General features: G+C 36.1%; 1 protein-coding gene across 2 annotated transcripts; it reads left to right on the forward strand.

The window, feature by feature from the left end:
- The first annotated feature begins 690 nt into the window (after nucleotides 1-690).
- On the forward strand, nucleotides 691-18,242 carry LOC129260844 (cleavage and polyadenylation specificity factor subunit 6-like). Of its 2 annotated transcripts, none has more exons than XM_064114612.1 (15): nucleotides 691-773; nucleotides 1,245-1,335; nucleotides 2,218-2,393; nucleotides 4,119-4,186; nucleotides 4,582-4,716; nucleotides 5,291-5,412; nucleotides 5,934-5,985; nucleotides 6,469-6,706; nucleotides 10,022-10,245; nucleotides 10,667-10,783; nucleotides 11,415-11,702; nucleotides 12,171-12,372; nucleotides 13,345-13,416; nucleotides 13,733-14,122; nucleotides 15,040-18,242. In XM_064114612.1, exons 2-15 carry the CDS (start codon nucleotides 1,291-1,293, stop codon nucleotides 15,203-15,205), a joined length of 2,295 nt encoding a protein of 764 aa, XP_063970682.1. In that variant the 5' UTR covers nucleotides 691-773; nucleotides 1,245-1,290; the 3' UTR covers nucleotides 15,206-18,242. The 2 variants fall into 2 exon arrangements, with proteins under 2 accessions (XP_063970682.1, XP_063970683.1); XM_064114613.1 differs by having other exon boundaries at nucleotides 6,472-6,706.
- Nucleotides 18,243-19,348: the final 1,106 nt, after the last annotated feature.

Below are 19,348 nucleotides of genomic sequence, written 5' to 3' on the forward strand. Positions count from 1 at the left end.
ACCACCGTTCCTGATTGTGATATTTGGAAAAGCAGTGGGTCATATTGATTTTGAAGTTTGAACTGAGACTGAGAGACTTGCTATGACATTTGTGAACAATTACTAGTGGGGAAATTTGCTCGAAATCGGCCGGTGTGAAACTGCATTAGTGCCTACTGGTACTACATGTATATCTGATGAGTGGGAGTGTTTTGATAGTGGATCGTAGACTTGGAGTCTACTCTAATTGATTTTTTTGCATATTCCATGATCATGCATGATTGTTAACTAGAGAGAAATAAACCATAATTTCTGAGGAATTTTTTGGTAAAATTTCTGGCATTTGATTTGACTACTAGTATTAGATCTAAGTAAGTGTAGCCAACGTAGTTCATCGGAACAAGCGATAGAACAGAGTTTGACTCTGTACTCTGTTTCACTGCTTGAAAACATGACCCATTGCTTTTTTACAACAAAAAAAGTGACAAATCAGCATCGTGTTAGCTTGTCTAATAAGAAATTTTTGTGAAAAATTACTCTTTTTTTTTTCAAGTGAGCATTGATGTTATATTGAAATCACTTAATGCCATTGAAGAAATAGTTTGTATGTAGTTGGCATTCATGAAAATGTGAAAGAGATGGTAGAAATATGAGGTTATTTGTTCAAATTCATTTTATGTTTCTGCTAGTTATTACAACTGGTGAACAAATCTTCCATAAAAATGTTGACATTAATTTTCTCTTCTCTTTTTAGATGGCAATGAGGAAGAGGCCCCGAGTGCAACTTCCCCAACGTAAGTTCATTTAATAATGTTGAATGAGCATACTTGAGTTATTATGTTCTTGTATGTATTAAGTTATATGTTGCAAATACATGTAGGTTCTATTGTAGTGTTCTGTTTTCTAAATTTTCTATAGGATGAGATGGAACTTTTTACTTGTACAAGTACTTTGTTTTACATGTATATACTTTGAAAATATCACTTTTTAAAAATAATTTTGATTAACAAAAATTGAATTCTCATCCATGCACACTGTTTAATAATTGGAGTTGACTTGACCAAGGAGGAACTAACAGAATATTGCAAAAAATGATGGAGATGGGTATTGTAGTGTATGGGAGAATACAGTTAACAGCTGTTAATTTGCTCTAAAAGTAATATTCTCTTTACTTTGTTGCTGGGCTAGCAGCATGCTTTCAAGAAGTCTGCATTATCATTATCATTGATATTATCTAATCATGCTGATACTATCGTTTCACTCAGTGTGGCGGCCAAACCCAGTTCACTGTCAGCTGATGCTCCTCCATTTATGAGCAAGGTGTCTACTGCTGAAGACCCGGGAAAGGAACCACAGGTAATGATTCATAAAGTAGGGTGTTGAGGGAAAGAGGCCAGGGATTGGGGATGTAGAGGGGGGGGGGGGGGGAGAGCTGGGAGATGGCGGATGAGGAAATTAAAATTCAAGTCTATTGATATGAAATCTTAAGTATTGGATTAAAAATGAATACCAATAACAAAAGGAAGGGAAATAAAGGTGACACAGGTTTGGAGGGGGGGGGGGGGGTGGGTTGAGTGAAATTTTGATCTCTTTAAATATTTTCTGAAGTTCAAAGAATATTAACATTGACCCCTCCCCTGTGCAGAAATTAAGATCATTCCCTATTGCCCACAAAATTCAATTGATGTCAAATTCTCCATCATTGCTTGATTCCATGGAACTGTAATTTTGTTTCAACTTTCAACTTACTCCAATGGTAGTAGATACCATCAATAGTATTGTTCCCTATGGAGTTGATGTACATATATCCAACAAGAACATATTTAAAGGAGAAGTCCACATTGATGTCAAGTTAATTTTGATAAAAGCAGATAAATGAAGAAACATTGTTTGGAGAAAATTCACTTTCTCTGAAGTTTGAAATGATTTTGTATTTGCATGAAGGATATAATCAAACTAGTTCATACAAGCTTCGTTGGAAATATATGTATATTCGTTCTTCATGGACCATACAAAATTATCGATTGTGGAATCATAGCCACTTGCATATCATTTCATGATATCAAAATCTTAACAATCAAAAGCTCTTGCCTCTGTTATTATTTTGCAAAGTAGTAAAAATCCTAATAAACTTACATGTATGTGTCTCTCATTTCTGATTATATTAAAACCAAATATATGTCAAGCCAGTTAAGGTGAGCTTTCCCATTAATTCATTAAATTCATATTTTTCTTTAGGAACCTATGCAAGTTGATGCTCAACCTGAGGAGAGACCTGCCGAGATGCCGACTAGTAAAGCCGATGATGGGGATGATGATAGCGATGAAGACGATGATAGCGATGAAGATAGTGATGAAGACCAGGTCGAGGTCACCATTGGTCCTATCAAGACTGGTCCAACAACTCCTCATGTGTAAGTCCAGACATGACTCACTTTAATGCCTTATACCTCAGTCACATTTGCTCTACGGCGAGTAAAAAAATGTTGTTTTTACATTTTTTTGTACCAGCTACATATACATGTACCGGTAGGTGGTTTGAATAAAGTTGAATGAAACGGCCACCATAGAACAAATGTGACTGAGGTAGTGCTGTTGTACCTGGGTCCTGTTATAATTTTAATTGACAAGGTTTGATTTAGTCTTTCATTTACAATAAGTTGTATTACCCATTCTTTCTTTAATGTTACAGGACACAGACTAAAAACTATTATTTTTAATGAAGTCTTGATGATAAAAATACCAATATGCTTATACAGTGCGTATCAAAAAAAAGTTTACACTTTGAAAAAATCCTGTAAATTTATACATTTGTTATATCCTGAAGATTTTTCCATATTTTAACATTGGTACAGATCCATTTAAGCAAATGACGATATAACTGTCGAAAAATATTTCCGCTTGAGTGAGCACCACTTACTTTTGAAAATTTAGTGAAAAATGATTTGCGCAGAACTTTGAAATAGTTATGCAAATAAAAGTAGACCTTAATCATGAAGAAAACGTGGAATTTAGCTAGTAAAATTGATTTGAAGATATCTTTTACCTTTTTAAACTTGTTTCCTTGCCCAAAACACTTCGAAGAGTGCATTGCGCCCCACCCCACTCCCCCACACACCGAGGCCATCGAGACGAATTTGCTTTACACTGAGCTGTGATTTACATGAAATGGCTTAGGCTTGATTTTAATTTTGTTAATCATTGGCAAGCTTGGGAAAAGTGTGGAGAAACAAGTATTAAATGAAAAATGAAATGTAAACCCACTTTAATTGATAAAAACTCAGTGAAAAAATGCTGGAGATGTCTGATATAAACTTTTGTTCAGATTCAGTTATGTCCTCAGATCCAGCTGGCACAGAAAGGGTAAAGGTTGTGCTTACTAATTGTTGAAATTTCAATTTGGGTGACAAAATTGTTACAAAATGCTTAAATATATCTGTTTTCTTTCAATTGACTAAAAGTGCAAGATAAATGTATGAGAAATTTTTCGCAGGGTAAGTTTGATTTCGCCCTTTCCCCTTGACACAGCGTGAAAACGAGCATTTCTGCGCAAACAGATTTCTGCAAGCTTTACAAAAATGGACAGTGCTCACTCAAGTGTAACATTCTGTCAAAACTTTTACTTTCATTGGATAGATGAGACCCAAACCCAAGATTATATGTGAAAAAATTACCCACATGTTGTATTTTTTTTGAATTCCCAGGGCTTTTTCAAAGTGTAAACTTTTTTTTGATACGCATTGTATATCGGATATCACAGGCAAAATCATCCCTCTGCACTCTTTGAAAGGGATAGTAAAGTCAAGAAAAATGAAAGTAAATTGCCTTAAATCAAATAAGTAAGCTGGACAGAATCAAGTTCTCCTGCGAGTATAATGTGATAATGATTGAATATGAAGTAATGAAATAAATTGTCTGCTCCAATGATAAATCAGTATGTTTTCTAGTTGATTGAATGTATATGATTGATTTGATATATGTTTTGTTGATTTTATCTTGATATTGTAGGACTAAGGACTAAGAATCTGGAGATAGCCCTAGTCGAAGTGTTTTGTCATAAATCTTTTTTTTAAAATCATGTCGACCTTGCTTTCATGTACTAACTGCCTGATTACATTAAATTGTCCTCTCTCTTTCAGCCCATATGGACAAACTGTGGCGAAACATTCCCCATACACAAAGGTTGCAACACCAACTACTCAACCATGTAAGTATAAACGTTGCTGAACATTTACCCTTTTTTAATTATTTGTATATTTCAGATTATAGAAGCTATATATGGAAATCAATTGGTCTGCATTTATTTATTATTTATTGAAAGCCATTGTTTACAAGTTTAACGGTACCCTCAAATGTGCTAAATATTAATGCATTCTCCATTTCCATCACTATGTATGGCAGAATTTATGTAGTGAACATTAGAATCCAACTACAACATTTAAGTATTTCTGACATTAATAGTTCAGGGATGCTCTGATAAAAGTATGAAATCCTACTTCTTTCGAAATATATGTTTTTTTAATGAAAAAGGTAAATTATGAGTAGATTTCCTATTTTTATCACTTCTGATTGACACCTATGTGTGTTATTTTTCCATTTCAGCATCAACACCAGCTGCATCTCATCCTAAACCAGTAGGAAAAGGTCTGGATATAGAGGCAGAGAGCAACATTAATGGGGTTGGTTTGTATTCTTATGAGCTTGAAGCTCAGGAAGAGAAACCATGGAGAAAACCAGGTAAGTCAGCTCTGGCACTTGTATCTAGATTAATGAAATAAAATAAAAATGGCTTTCTGTCGCTTATAAACTATAGGCTTTATTTGGCTTTATTATTGTATTAGATTCATAAAACCTTGATTGGAGTAATCTTTTTATGTCCATCTTATAGTCAGTTTATTTCAAAATTGATTATTGTATTCCCTGTACATGACAGACAGTACACTTTCAAATACATAGTTCTTTAGATGTTTCACATATAAGATATCTATGACTTTAATTTATAAGTTTGAATGATAATGGTTTATATATAATTCATTGGTAGGCCACCAAGAATAAAAAATGCCCAATTATCAATTTGACGATGCATATGTACTAGGAATTTTGGTGTGAACTCAAGAATAAGTTCTCTGTGAAATACCACTTGTTTATTTATCCATTTTTAGTTACTTTTCACAAAAAATGTTCCCCTCAATGTGTAACAATTTCATTGCTACTATCTACTTAATGTAATGATTTTATAATTAAATATAACATACTAGGTCTGCAATAACTGAACACCCCCTGACCTGTGACCTTTGACCCCTCACTACAGGTGCTGATCTGACTGATTATTTCAACTATGGTTTCAATGAGGAATCATGGGTAGCGTATTGTGAGAAACAGAGGAGAATAAGATCAGAAACCGGTGGAGTTTCATTACCAGTTAAGAATTTTGTAAGTCTGAAATCATTGTTAGTCATTGTTATTTGAGGACTAGTACCCTCTTCAAAGTTTGTATGTGTTGGACATCTGGGAATTAATTGATTAGATGATCAAGGCTTTCAGCATAACCACTCTTTGCAAAAAAAGAAACATTGTTTTAAATAATGGAATTGAGTTTCAGGTTTCATCTTCAATCAGGTGAATCATTTTATCAGTTATTCATCTTTATTTCTTATTAGTTTTAAGAAGGAATAAATCATGTCAGAAATTTCTCTCTTAAGATTCTGATGGAACCAGTCGGAATCAGGCATTCTGATTGATGGATTTCAGAAACTTGAACTCTTGAAAAAAAATAATCATGGATTTTCATGTTCCTCAACAGCTGGAATTAAGTTTTGAAAAAGAGTTTTTAGGCAATAAATATATCATAATTTAGTATTGACAGATCTGTCCTTTGTTTTATGCTTCAGGGGCACGTTGCATTATATTGTTTAAGATGTGTATCTATTTCCTTCTTTCTCTCTACATCACAGATGCCATACACACCAACCCCAGTTTCTAGGGAGCCTACTTCGCCTGATGGTCGTAAGTTATATATCATCAACTATTATTGTTAGAAATCATTCAAAATTGATACCATTGCCAATGTTTGTGTGCTTTCAAACTCATCAGCAGTCATTGTAATACCTCAACTGAAGTGTTCATGAAAATGGAGGGGATGGATAATGGCCAAGCACAGCTTCTGTACAGAAGATAATTGATTACTTGTGGAAATGAGTTCATGAATATGATGAGTATATGAGAAAGTTTATATCATTTATGAATTAAAGAATGAGATCATTATCAATGAGGGAGATTTCCGTCATCCTTTTGTAATAAAAAAGAAGTTTGTCATGTGTTTTAGTTCTTTAAGTTTCTCTATGAGAAGGTGAAGGTCACCTTTAGATTCTTTCAATCTTCAAAACTCTTCATCATAGTACAATAAATGCATTTGGGAGTGAACAGAAGCAAAAAGAAATAAAGTAGCTCATGAACAGAAAATTCTACTTTGTTTCCCTGCTGCAACAGAAGTATCTCAGCCACCAAGAAGTCAGTTCCGTCGGAGGGACAGCATGGGTAGCACATCAAGCTACAAATCAATTAAGGAGAGAGAGTCGTCTTACTTGGCTAGCTCAGGGACTTCAACCAAGCCATCTTACTCCTCCATCTCTACTGTGGGTGGCAGAGGAGTACACAAAGATAACAAGGAAAATATGGGAGGTTCTATCACTGTGTTAGGAGCAACCAGTACGGCAACACCAGAATAGTGAGTTGAACGTTTTGTCTTGTTATTCCATGTTGTAAGATCATTTTAGATATGGAATTTTATTTTGCCGACTTCAGTAAAATGTATTTTAGGCAACCTCCTATCCATAATGATCACCTTTCTATAGTGATGTATAGATGAATACTTTGATTGCTTTAGCCTCATGGATTTATGCAACAATTTATTGTTATTATTTGGTTGGCATCACCTGTGCATGGGGGGTAAAAAGCAAACTGAATCACAATTTATTATTATTTGGTTGGCATCACCTGTGCATGGGGGGTAAAAAGCAAACTGAATCACAATTTATTATTATTTGGTTGGCATCACCTGTGCATGGGGGGTAAAAAGCAAACTGAATCACAATTTATTATTATTTGGTTGGCATCACCTGTGCATGGGGGGTAAAAAGCAAACTGAATCACAATTTATTATTATTTGGTTGGCATCACCTGTGCATGGGGGGTAAAAAGCAAACTGAATCACAATTTATTGTTATTATTTGGTTGGCATCACCTGTGCATGGGGGGTAAAAAGCAAACTGAATCACAATTTATTGTTATTATTTGGTTGGCATCACCTGTGCATGGGGGGTAAAAAGCAAACTGAATCACAATTTATTGTTATTATTTGGTTGGCATCACCTGTGCATGGGGGGTAAAAAGCAAACTGAATCACAATTTATTGTTATTATTTGGTTGGCATCACCTGTGCATGGGGGGTAAAAAGCAAACTGAATCACAATTTATTGTTATTATTTGGTTGGCATCACCTGTGCATGGGGGGTAAAAAGCAAACTGAATCACAATTTATTATTATTTGGTTGGCATCACCTGTGCATGGGGGGTAAAAAGCAAACTGAATCACAATTTATTATTATTTGGTTGGCATCACCTGTGCATGGGGGGTAAAAAGCAAACTGAATCACAATTTATTATTATTTGGTTGGCATCACCTGTGCATGGGGGGTAAAAAGCAAACTGAATCACAATTTATTATTATTTGGTTGGCATCACCTGTGCATGGGGGGTAAAAAGCAAACTGAATCACAATTTATTGTTATTATTTGGTTGGCATCACCTGTGCATGGGGGGTAAAAAGCAAACTGAATCACAATTTATTGTTATTATTTGGTTGGCATCACCTGTGCATGGGGGGTAAAAAGCAAACTGAATCACAATTTATTGTTATTATTTGGTTGGCATCACCTGTGCATGGGGGGTAAAAAGCAAACTGAATCACAATTTATTGTTATTATTTGGTTGGCATCACCTGTGCATGGGGGGTAAAAAGCAAACTGAATCACAATTTATTGTTATTATTTGGTTGGCATCACCTGTGCATGGGGGGTAAAAAGCAAACTGAATCACAATTTATTATTATTTGGTTGGCATCACCTGTGCATGGGGGGTAAAAAGCAAACTGAATCACAATTTATTATTATTTGGTTGGCATCACCTGTGCATGGGGGGTAAAAAGCAAACTGAATCACAATTTATTATTATTTGGTTGGCATCACCTGTGCATGGGGGGTAAAAAGCAAACTGAATCACAATTTATTATTATTTGGTTGGCATCACCTGTGCATGGGGGGTAAAAAGCAAACTGAATCACAATTTATTATTATTTGGTTGGCATCACCTGTGCATGGGGGGTAAAAAGCAAACTGAATCACAATTTATTATTATTTGGTTGGCATCACCTGTGCATGGGGGGTAAAAAGCAAACTGAATCACAATTTATTATTATTTGGTTGGCATCACCTGTGCATGGGGGGTAAAAAGCAAACTGAATCACAATTCATTATTATTTGGTTGGCATCACCTGTGCATGGGGGGTAAAAAGCAAACTGAATCACAATTTATTATTCTTGTCATTTGGTTGGCATCACCTGTGCATGGGGGGTAAAAAGCAAACTGAATCACAATTTATTGTTATTATTTGGTTGGCATCACCTGTGCATGGGGGGTAAAAAGCAAACTGAATCACAATTTATTATTATTTGGTTGGCATCACCTGTGCATGGGGGGTAAAAAGCAAACTGAATCACAATTTATTGTTATTATTTGGTTGGCATCACCTGTGCATGGGGGGTAAAAAGCAAACTGAATCACAATTTATTGTTATTATTTGGTTGGCATCACCTGTGCATGGGGGGTAAAAAGCAAACTGAATCACAATTTATTGTTATTATTTGGTTGGCATCACCTGTGCATGGGGGGTAAAAAGCAAACTGAATCACAATTTATTGTTATTATTTGGTTGGCATCACCTGTGCATGGGGGGTAAAAAGCAAACTGAATCACAATTTATTGTTATTATTTGGTTGGCATCACCTGTGCATGGGGGGTAAAAAGCAAACTGAATCACAATTTATTATTATTTGGTTGGCATCACCTGTGCATGGGGGGTAAAAAGCAAACTGAATCACAATTTATTATTATTTGGTTGGCATCACCTGTGCATGGGGGGTAAAAAGCAAACTGAATCACAATTTATTATTATTTGGTTGGCATCACCTGTGCATGGGGGGTAAAAAGCAAACTGAATCACAATTTATTATTATTTGGTTGGCATCACCTGTGCATGGGGGGTAAAAAGCAAACAATCACAATTTATTATTATTTGGTTGGCATCACCTGTGCATGGGGGGTAAAAAGCAAACTGAATCACAATTTATTATTATTTGGTTGGCATCACCTGTGCATGGGGGGTAAAAAGCAAACTGAATCACAATTTATTATTATTTGGTTGGCATCACCTGTGCATGGGGGGTAAAAAGCAAACTGAATCACAATTTATTATTATTTGGTTGGCATCACCTGTGCATGGGGGGTAAAAAGCAAACTGAATCACAATTTATTATTATTTGGAAGTTTCTCTCTAGAAATAAACGCTCCCTGCAATAACTTTTATAAAGCTTTAAGCACTCATGGGCATGTATGCTGTTATCAGTTGGATTAAAGAACTGTCTACTACTTATATGATAAACTTTGCCCATTGCTGAGCAATTATTATATTTTTACAAAACTCTTTTTGGGCCAAATTTGAATTTATACATACTATTAAAACACTTGATGGTTATTTGGGGTTTGTAGCTGAATTTATGTTTAAATTTGAATGCTGTTTCTAATTATAGCATGTACCACAGAATCAGTGACCACCAGCCACTTTTGATAATGCACTGGTATGTTTTATACAAAAGACTGAACAATAAATATTTTGATCCATATGTTGTTTGAAGTAATAGAAGCTCACCAAGAAGGTTGTTGTGATATTACTGAAAGTGACATTTGTTTCCTTTATCTTTCACAGCCCTAGTAGTAGTGCCACTAGCAGCAGTAGTCCGGGAATGAATAATATCAGCACAATTAGTTCCATCGGTAGCATCAACAGTACCCCTAGTCCTGCACCTACAGGGCAACCTATACAATCAACCTATAGTCAACCAAGCAATCCCATCCCTCCAGGGCCTCCCTCAGCTACTCTACCACCACCTAACATGCCAGACTTCTCTAAGCCACCACCATCAATGCAGGGTGAGTTATGGGTGAGGGATGGAAAGATGGGTGAATGGATTGTTTGATGAATGAATTGTTTAATAGTTGGATGAATTGATGGATGGATAGATTAATGGAGGGATGGAAGGATGGTTGGATGATTGTATTTTTGGATGTAAATAATACTGAATCTTGATTTTTCAGTGAGTATCACTAGAATATATAGATGTTAATATTTAACAATTGTTAGAGCTCTGTACTTGATTTATTTCAATTCTTGAGGTCTCATCAACCATTACTTTAAATGCTTAACATGCACTTAATAACATTCAGTATAACTTATGGTGTCTTTGAAAGGGCAAATGTTTACTATAAGAATGCATAAAATGCAATTTGTATATCAGAGGATCAATATATTAAGACTGTAACTTTAATTTAATGCCTGTTTGTAATTTACCAGGTCCTCCTCCTCAAGGTCCCCCTCCTCAAGGGCCCCCTCCTCCTCATATGACCGGGCCACCTCCCAACATGGGAGGACCCCCTCCTAACTTTTCAGGGCCACCACCGATGTTTGGAGGTAAGTACCTTCATCTGCCCTCCCCTTTGCATATTGAATGATGGGAAATCCCATGAAGTATGTAGGTTTGAGGACCTTCCTACAATGATGTATGTCTCTGCTTTATGATTCATTTTGAAAGATGTAATGCCATCAAAGTATAGGAGACAGAATATGTGGTTGTGAATAATACGCAATTGCAAATAAATTTATCAGATAGATTCAGAGAAAAATATAATATACATTTATGTTAGCAAATGTAGATTTTCCAAAATGTTAACTCTCACTGACCCATTGGCCAAGAGGTTAACAACTGTTCAGCTGTATATGCGTAGATTTTGAGACAACTTAGTTTTGACTATATGCTCGGTATGAATACCCACTACTATAAAATGACTGATGAAAACACTGTAGTTTCATGATTAATATACTACCACCTACATTGATGCACTCATTGAAACACTAAACGAATTTATATTTCTTGATATATAGCTTCGAAGTTTTATAATATCACATGATATTCCAGCTGAAACTCTTGTCAGATTTCAATTAATTGAGTAAACTTTACTTTGCCTACATTTTATATAAACTTTGGTATCACAGATTTGTTGGTTGGTTGTGAATTAAACTAATTTGCTTGTATCCTTTCTAGATGGTAATTACCCTCCACCACCCAACCAGTCTGGTGGTCCACCAATGTCAGGCCCACCGCCCCCTATGGGAATGCATGGTGGTCCACCACCACCTAACATGGGCCCACCACCTATGGGCATGGTTAGAGGGCCACCCCCTCCCATGGGTGGTCCACCACCCCATATGGGTATGCAAGGCCCCCCACCAGGGATGGGAGGCCCTCCACCAGGCCCACATGGACCCCCGCCGATGGGAATGCCTCCTGGTGGTAACTGGATTAGACCACCTCCACCCTTTGGGAGACCAGGTATGTTACATGTGTAGACTTGTCTCAATATATAAAACAAATTTACAGGAGAGGATATACCTGTTAAGTGGGATGGGAAAGTCAAACATGTGTCTCAAAGGAATTTGTATTATCACAGGACCCTGAAGCATAATATACACAATCAATTATACCATTAAGTGTAACTGAATGCATGGCAAACCAAGTAAAAGAGATAAATTACAATTGGTTCGAAATATCAATTGTAACTCTAGATGTTACAGGTCTTAGCGTTGATGCCGCTTTTCAGGCAAAGTTAGAACGAGAAGCCGTGGCTGTTTATTAAACCAGACAGTAGAAGTGGTTAGCAGTAGTTTCAGGGTAAATTAATCTGAAAATCTGATTTATTGTAACGAGTGGTATCACCTGTATTTTTCTTTCATACCATTCGCTGCATTAGTTATTGCTTCATCTCTCTCAATGTGCAATTTTTTTATTTTTCAATCCTAGATGGACCCCCACCTCCTTTCTATGACCAGCCCCCACCTATGGGTGGACCAGGAATGGGACCCGGTCCTGGTGGTCCTCCACCTATTGGGTCTGGACCCCCTCCTATGGGTATGCCACCCAAGTCTGGGGATTCCAAGACCTACTCTCAGTTTAAGTCTAACTGGGCTACCAGAGGTAGTGATACAGAAAGTGATATCAGCAGGTGGGTTGATGTAGTTGTTAGGTGTGCTTATGTTCCTTTTTGAGATTTTATTATAGATGACAAGTTACTGACACCAGACTTTGTGAAAAGTGATATTAATTGCTGTAATATAAGCTGTATCTCATGACTCAGCCAATTATACCATTCAAATTGAATCATAGGCATCCTTTTAACCGATTCAGCCTAAATTGTAGCACAGGTAGTGAGAAAATAATGGTACCATATGAGGCAAGGAGAATATGTATTGCAATTTTACATAACATCTATCTTAGAAATGTGTACTTGATTCAAGCTCAGGTTGCAAAAAATCTATTTAAGGATGTATACCTCATAAGTGCCAAATTTCCTATTGAAATGAAATGAAAATGGAAAAAAAAGGGAAATCTATATTTCATTCTTTGTAATAATATTTTTTTGTTTTGCCCAATTAATCGTGGGCTCAATCGGCATCCATAGTGCAGCGCCAGATCAATGAGGCTCTATCTCTTGAATTGTTGAACGCCAAACAGGGATGCAGCAACTCCCATCTTTGAATGTCTTTTGGTCTGACGCGACCGGGGCTTGAACTCCTGGGGGGCGTTTCATGAAAGGACTTGTCGGACATTTTATCCGACAAGTCCCATTTTATCCGACAGTTACCATAGGAACAGTGCCTCTCTGCCAATCAAAATCATGGAAAGATGTCAGATCTGACAACTTGTCGGATGAAAATATTGATGAAACGCTCCCCAGACTTCCTGGTTGTAAGACGGATGCTCTACGAACTGAGCCAACACACCGTTTATTGATACTAGATGTCTTAACTTTGTTTAAGAACAGAAGAGGAATTGTAAATGCGTTTAGTTCAAAACATATTTTGGCCGGACGTATTTTGTTATTTATTGATTGAAAACCCATAAAAAAGTGTTGTTCTTTTTTAAAGATATTATTTGGGAAAATTATTGCTTTTTTTTCCGTCTCTTTTGATTATAGTGGGAGTGAAGATAATAATAAAGAGTCAGATTATGACAGAGACTACCGGGAATTCAGTAAATTTCTCAACAGGTAGGTTGAATCCATTGTTGTTGATTGATGATGATGAAGATGATTATGATGATGGTGGTAATGATGACGATATGATGATGATAATGATGATGGAGATGATGATGATGAGAGTGTAATTAATAGTCAAAACCTTTTTCAAATTTGTCAAGAAATATTGTCATGTCATAAGAGGTGAATGTCTTGTTCATTGCATATTTCTGACAATTATCTGTTGGCTAGTTCAAGCTTAGTGCAATATGCTGGAGAGAATATACATATAATTGGATGTGCATGACAAAAAAAAAGATCTAAAGTTTAGTATCAATTTCATTTACAGTAAAGCTGAGGAAGACAGAGCAAGAGAATACAGCAGAGAAAGACGGGATAGACCCAGCAGAGACCGTAGCAGGGACAGGAGTAGAGATAGAACTAGGGAGCGAGATCGCGATCGTGACAGAGACAGAGACCGTGATAGGGATCGTGATCGGGATAGGGACCGTGAACGTGATCGCGATCGTGATAGGGAGGGTAGAGATAGGGAGCGGGAAACCAGAGACAGGGATCGTGATCGAGATCATGAAAGCCGCAGTAGAGACCGTGATCGTGATCGAGATCGTGATAAGGAGAAGGAGAAGGAGAGAGACAAACGGGTTAAGGAAAAGAGTGAAGACAAAGATGACAGAGTTAGAGATCGATACAAGGATTCTAGGCACAAATCATCAAGAAGGTAAGCCAGGGGTATCTTCATGAATTCATTCACCAGTCATTTGCACTGACAAATGTTAAAAGCTACTGGAAATCCCTCTATCTGATTGGCTAAGAGCAAATTAGTTAGTGAAAATCACTGACAAATTGTGAATTGTGAAAAACATGAAAGAATTCCGGTGTTTGTGATTTATAGATAACATGAAAATAGCAATTCATCGCAACCTTTGCAAGGGCCAAACACATTTGCAGGTGTGGTCGTATATTTCTCAAAATACCCACCACAAACCCCTAATAGCCATTGTTTGAAGTTGGCAGTTGATCAGGGATCTTTGTTTCTCAGGGCATGGGGTTTGAAACCATATTGGTGTGCCATGGGGCCCTTTGGGAAGCAGCTGTCCTCTCCCTCAGAATAGATCTTGGCCCGATAACACAAAGGTTAGCCATATATTGTACCTTGACTTTCACAATTAATTGTACATTGTAGTATATGCAATCAATTGTAAAAAAATGTTCAAAGATCATTGCTAAGCTTTGTGTTACGTACTCCTGATGTTGTTGGTCATCTAGGGCACATTACAGAAAGAGTTCTGTTTTAAAACACGTCCATAATATGTGTCAATCGCTGATGTGGTTTACGGTACACCATGTGGAGTATTATAGAAACAGTGGATAGAATAATATGTGGATAGTGGATAGAATCACAAAATAATAAACAGTGGATAGAATCATGTGTGTTTCATTGGTTGAAATCAAGTTGATTTTTAAATTTTTTTAGTTGTGCTTGAGCGGCTTGATTGCATCTCTTTATGCGTGGGCCCCAGGGAAATTAATTACAAATGTTTATACCAGTTGGGCTGAAAGGAGCAATGATATTTGACATCATGTTTCTTTGTCTTTCTCATTTTCACCCCTTTCTTTGTACACCCTGTTATATAGGAAACGAGACGAAGAGGATGACAGGTACAGCTCACGTCACAGGCACAGACACTCCCGTCGGGATCGGGATAAAGATGGGGGTGAAGAATTTGAGATGGAAAACCCTGCCAGTGGAGTAGAAGATCTAAATCCATCTCTTGTAGGCGATGCATACCATTCAGACTAGACAGGAGTAGGAACCACAAAATAGATGCACGTAGAATAGTATTTAAAGCAACACTATCAGGAAAGAACATGGTTTCAAAACCATGTTGGTACGGATGATATAATTTGTATTCACAAAAGCTGGCTTTGAAAGAAACTTTCAAAATGTGCAAAAAGGTACCATTCAGGACCCTGTTTCTTATAAAGTAACATATAAAATATGTGTTCAATGGCATTACAATTGAAAAGCACATACCGTATGTTTAGGGCTATTTGGCAAGAGAAAGATGTGCAGATGCAGCATCAACATCTTAGAGCCAGAAATTCTGATTAATATAAGCTGCTCTTGTTTCAAAACATTTGAAATCTGTGTCTCCTGAAAATGTTGTTATAAATGTAACCCTTGTGAATCCCATGCCCTGCCCTTTAAAGATGGCTATGGGAAGTATGTCTTGTTGGGGCGGAAAACAGAACAGCGTCGTGGTGTAGCGGTTCGTGACTCTCGCCTTGAAATCAGAGGGTCGTGCGTTCGAATTCCACCGTGGCCTAGTGTCCTTTGGCAAGATGTCAGTCCATACTTTGCCACTATCCACCCAGGTGTTAAATGGGTTCCCGGTAGGATGCGAAAGCCTATGTAGTGGGCCTAGCAATTGAGTCTTGTAATTCTTGTTGGAATGCTCCCCAGGGAGTGGAAAAAGTGCATACATTGTGTGTGGGCATGCCAGGATCAAATTACTGGGTAATAATAATTACAAAGTGCGTAGGAACAAAGTGTAATAAGCGCTACATAAAAATAACTATTATTATTATTATTATAAAGTAATTAATAATTGTCTTTATTGGATGACCATCAAGGTCTACTTCTGACAGTTATGTGAAATGGGGCCCCTGTGTGATCTTTTCCTTTTTTTCTTACAATGATTCACAAGCTATTCTGTGCATAGGTTTACATTCCTCTTATATAAGATCTAATAAGATCATTTTACATCTTCTCTTGTACTGTACCTGCTATAAGGGTATGGCAATTTGAATTCAGGATAGTATTTTCACATGCATCTCTACTGTAAGATATAGCAGAATTCCTTTAGGAAAGGATGCCAACACTAAATTCTATACAAAGAATTTGATATGTGTATGTTGTACATACTGTACAGTGTAAATATTGCAATTTTTTAAATGCTGATTTTGTGATTTTCTGAATATCCTGGGATATGTTTGGTGATCTTTAAAGAAAGAATTATTTGCAATCAAGGACATATTTTTTTCAAGAATCATAGATCATCTTAAAATGTTGCCATCTACGTCATTCTTTTTGTACATGTATATGGAATGTTGTACTGTTATTCAGCTGATATGTGTATTCTCGAGACACTGATTCATTGGATAGTTCATTTAGATTTCAATATCTCTACATTCCCAATTGATTTTTTACAATCTGCGTCTGCTTAAATGATAACACATTACGCATTCTATAGACTAATATAATCATATTTTTAAAGTGATGCAGCAAAGAATTATATTTTAACCCGCTGACCTCAATAAGTTTTGTGAGATGTGAATCTTTGAAAGAAATCAGTCAATGTTTTTTTGTATCTTGCAAGTTGAGAAAGATTTTTTTAAAGAAAAAGTGGGTTTGTTGTTGAATAGCATAGAAAGAAATGAAATGGAGATTCTTTATTTGTACTTTTGTTAAAGATTTTAATTTGATAACTCATTGTTTGGCTGGCAGAAAGACAGAAGGATGCTTGAGTGCATGCGTGGTGATTTTCAATTTTGCGTGGCTGGCATAAGGGCATTAGCTTAAGCACGCGCTATGTACATTATTGTGCAAGAGTTAGCACCTGTCTGCCTGACCAACAAGAATGGGAATTGACGTTCGCGTAACTCCTAATGTCCTTATACCAGCCAGATGACAAATTAGTTCAAACACATTGCAGTAACCAATACCATGAACTGTTACTGCATATTAGAAAAGCTAGATGTGTTCAAAATAAAGAATTTGACAGTGTTTTCTCAAAACTTAGGAATATAAGGAAATAAAAAGACTTTATTCAGTCTCAAATGTGGCAATAATGCATAGAATTATCAAGTACTTACTGTATGCAAGTCTCATGATTTTTTTTCAAATGAATTTACTTTTCGGTTTGCTTGAAGGCAAAGTATCTAATATATGTCAAACACTTGTGACCTTCCAGAGATGATATATCTCTCTAGTTCATATAAAAAGTTGCTCTTTAATTTTCATGGTTGGAGCAGTTCATGAGATGAAAATAAAAAGGAGAAAATGGAGGCTAGGCATACAAAATATATTGATTATTTGATGGAATTGCCCAAAAGCTAATTTAGTGCCCAAAGAAGAATGACTTTGAACTAGTTTTGATGCATTAATACTACAGTGGGTGTCTCATTGTCTTCATTGATCTTGCAAAAAATAGTTATGTCCTTTAGAATTCTTTGTTATTTATTGATTAGCTGCTATCAGGAGCAGTATGTAATCCTCAATCCTGTTTGTAGCCAAAATCAAAACAGAAATGTCGTTTTTGCTCCAATAACTAGCATATACAGTTGACACAAGTAATTCCAACTGCGGAATATGTAGCCCTATCAATTTTTAAAGTAATTGCGGACTCACACATGGAAACTGCAAAAACATATATTTTTCTCCATCCATATCCCATAGTAATATTATTTGCATTCTTTTGTAAGTTGCTATATTGGCATACCCTACATTTTATTTTCAACTTTCTTTTCATTGCAATTTACACGAGATACTTTTGGTCAGTGAGGGATTAATATTAGTTTACAAACTTGAGTTCATTTTACATGTGTATGAGTAACCAATAGTGACCTAATCAGCAGTATCACATGCAAAGCTTCATACACATATTTCAGTATTAGATAATTTTTTGTGTCCAATGCCTTTGAATGCAAAAATAATTGCATTGGCTAGATGTGGAGAATATTTCTGCTATATGTCGTAAGATAATTGTGATTTATTTGTAAGAAAAGAGAAGAGAATTTGGCTTCTTATTAAATCTCATCTTTTAGGAAAGCCAGAATATTGGTTGATGTTTTGTTTCTATGTGTTTCTAGAAGAGGTTTTTTGTTTTTTAATTGATATTAATTTCACAGACTTGGAGACTTGCCAAGCTTTTATCTTCTTGTATCATCGATATTGTCCATAGATTTAATTTGTCATATTACCGTTGGGCTGTATTTGTATTTCAAAATCTGAGGAAAGCCTAGAAAAGCCATATTTTGGAATTACAGCAATGTTGGCAACCTCACATTGTCTGAAATTAGTCTCCTAATTTCTGTAGAGAACTCTTTCTAGGCAAATCAAGGTTGCTACTTAATGTCAAACAGATCTTTTTCAGAGCTGTCCTAAAACAATTTTGATGTGTAAGGTTTTAGGAGCCCCCTCGACTGTATGATCATCACCATGACCTATCATTCATCATCGTCATCATGATCATCATGATGATCGTCATAATTCATCATCATCACCGCCACTACTATCACCATCATCATCATCATCAATCATTCATTATCCATTGTCCCTATTTGTTCTCTTTTGCCACTGTGCTAACATAAATAATTTTTTCTCTCGATCTTTTTTTTTCTATGATCAATGAAAGGCATAAAGTAACTTTGTTTTAAAATAGAAATAGATATGCTTATGACAGGAGAGGATACCACATTTCTTCTTGGGTATAATCAACAATTCCTGATTGAAATGGAAGTCTTTCAGTACAAAATGGTGACAAACAGCATGTGATACATGAAGGCCATGCCTGCTTGAAGAGTTAACATAATTGCAGTTATCTGGATAAATAACTGACAAATATGCTTGGCATTGTAATGCTGTGGTCATTCCTTTCCGACCAACCAAAAGGGACAATTATGATTGAATTAGCTTAATTAGTGATTTTGCTTTTAATAAATGAACAAAGTTAACTGCCTTTAGCTGTTATGAAGAGCTAATTATCAAATGACTACCACTTCATGAAAAGAATTAAAAAATGATGCAACAAACTGTTCATTTGTTCAATATTTTAATTGAAAAATAAATAACATTGCACAGTCTGAATATTGACATTAATAACATCACTTATTGAAAAGTTAAAATGGTAAACTTTTACATGCTACATTTGATTACACTTTC

This window comes from Lytechinus pictus, unplaced genomic scaffold (assembly GCF_037042905.1).
Source record: "Lytechinus pictus isolate F3 Inbred unplaced genomic scaffold, Lp3.0 scaffold_19, whole genome shotgun sequence".
In the NCBI taxonomy this organism is placed as follows: Eukaryota; Metazoa; Echinodermata; class Echinoidea; order Temnopleuroida; family Toxopneustidae; genus Lytechinus; species Lytechinus pictus.

Excerpts from the sequence above, each read along its gene's own strand:
- LOC129260844 (XM_064114612.1), top strand. The coding sequence starts at position 1,291 with ATGAGCAAGGTGTCTACTGCTGAAGACCCGGGAAAGGAACCACAG. Across the intron at positions 4,717-5,290 it reads GAAACCATGGAGAAAACCAG|GTGCTGATCTGACTGATTAT; the intron begins GTAAGTCAGCTC and ends CCCTCACTACAG. Across the intron at positions 14,123-15,039 it reads AGGCACAAATCATCAAGAAG|GAAACGAGACGAAGAGGATG; the intron begins GTAAGCCAGGGG and ends CCTGTTATATAG.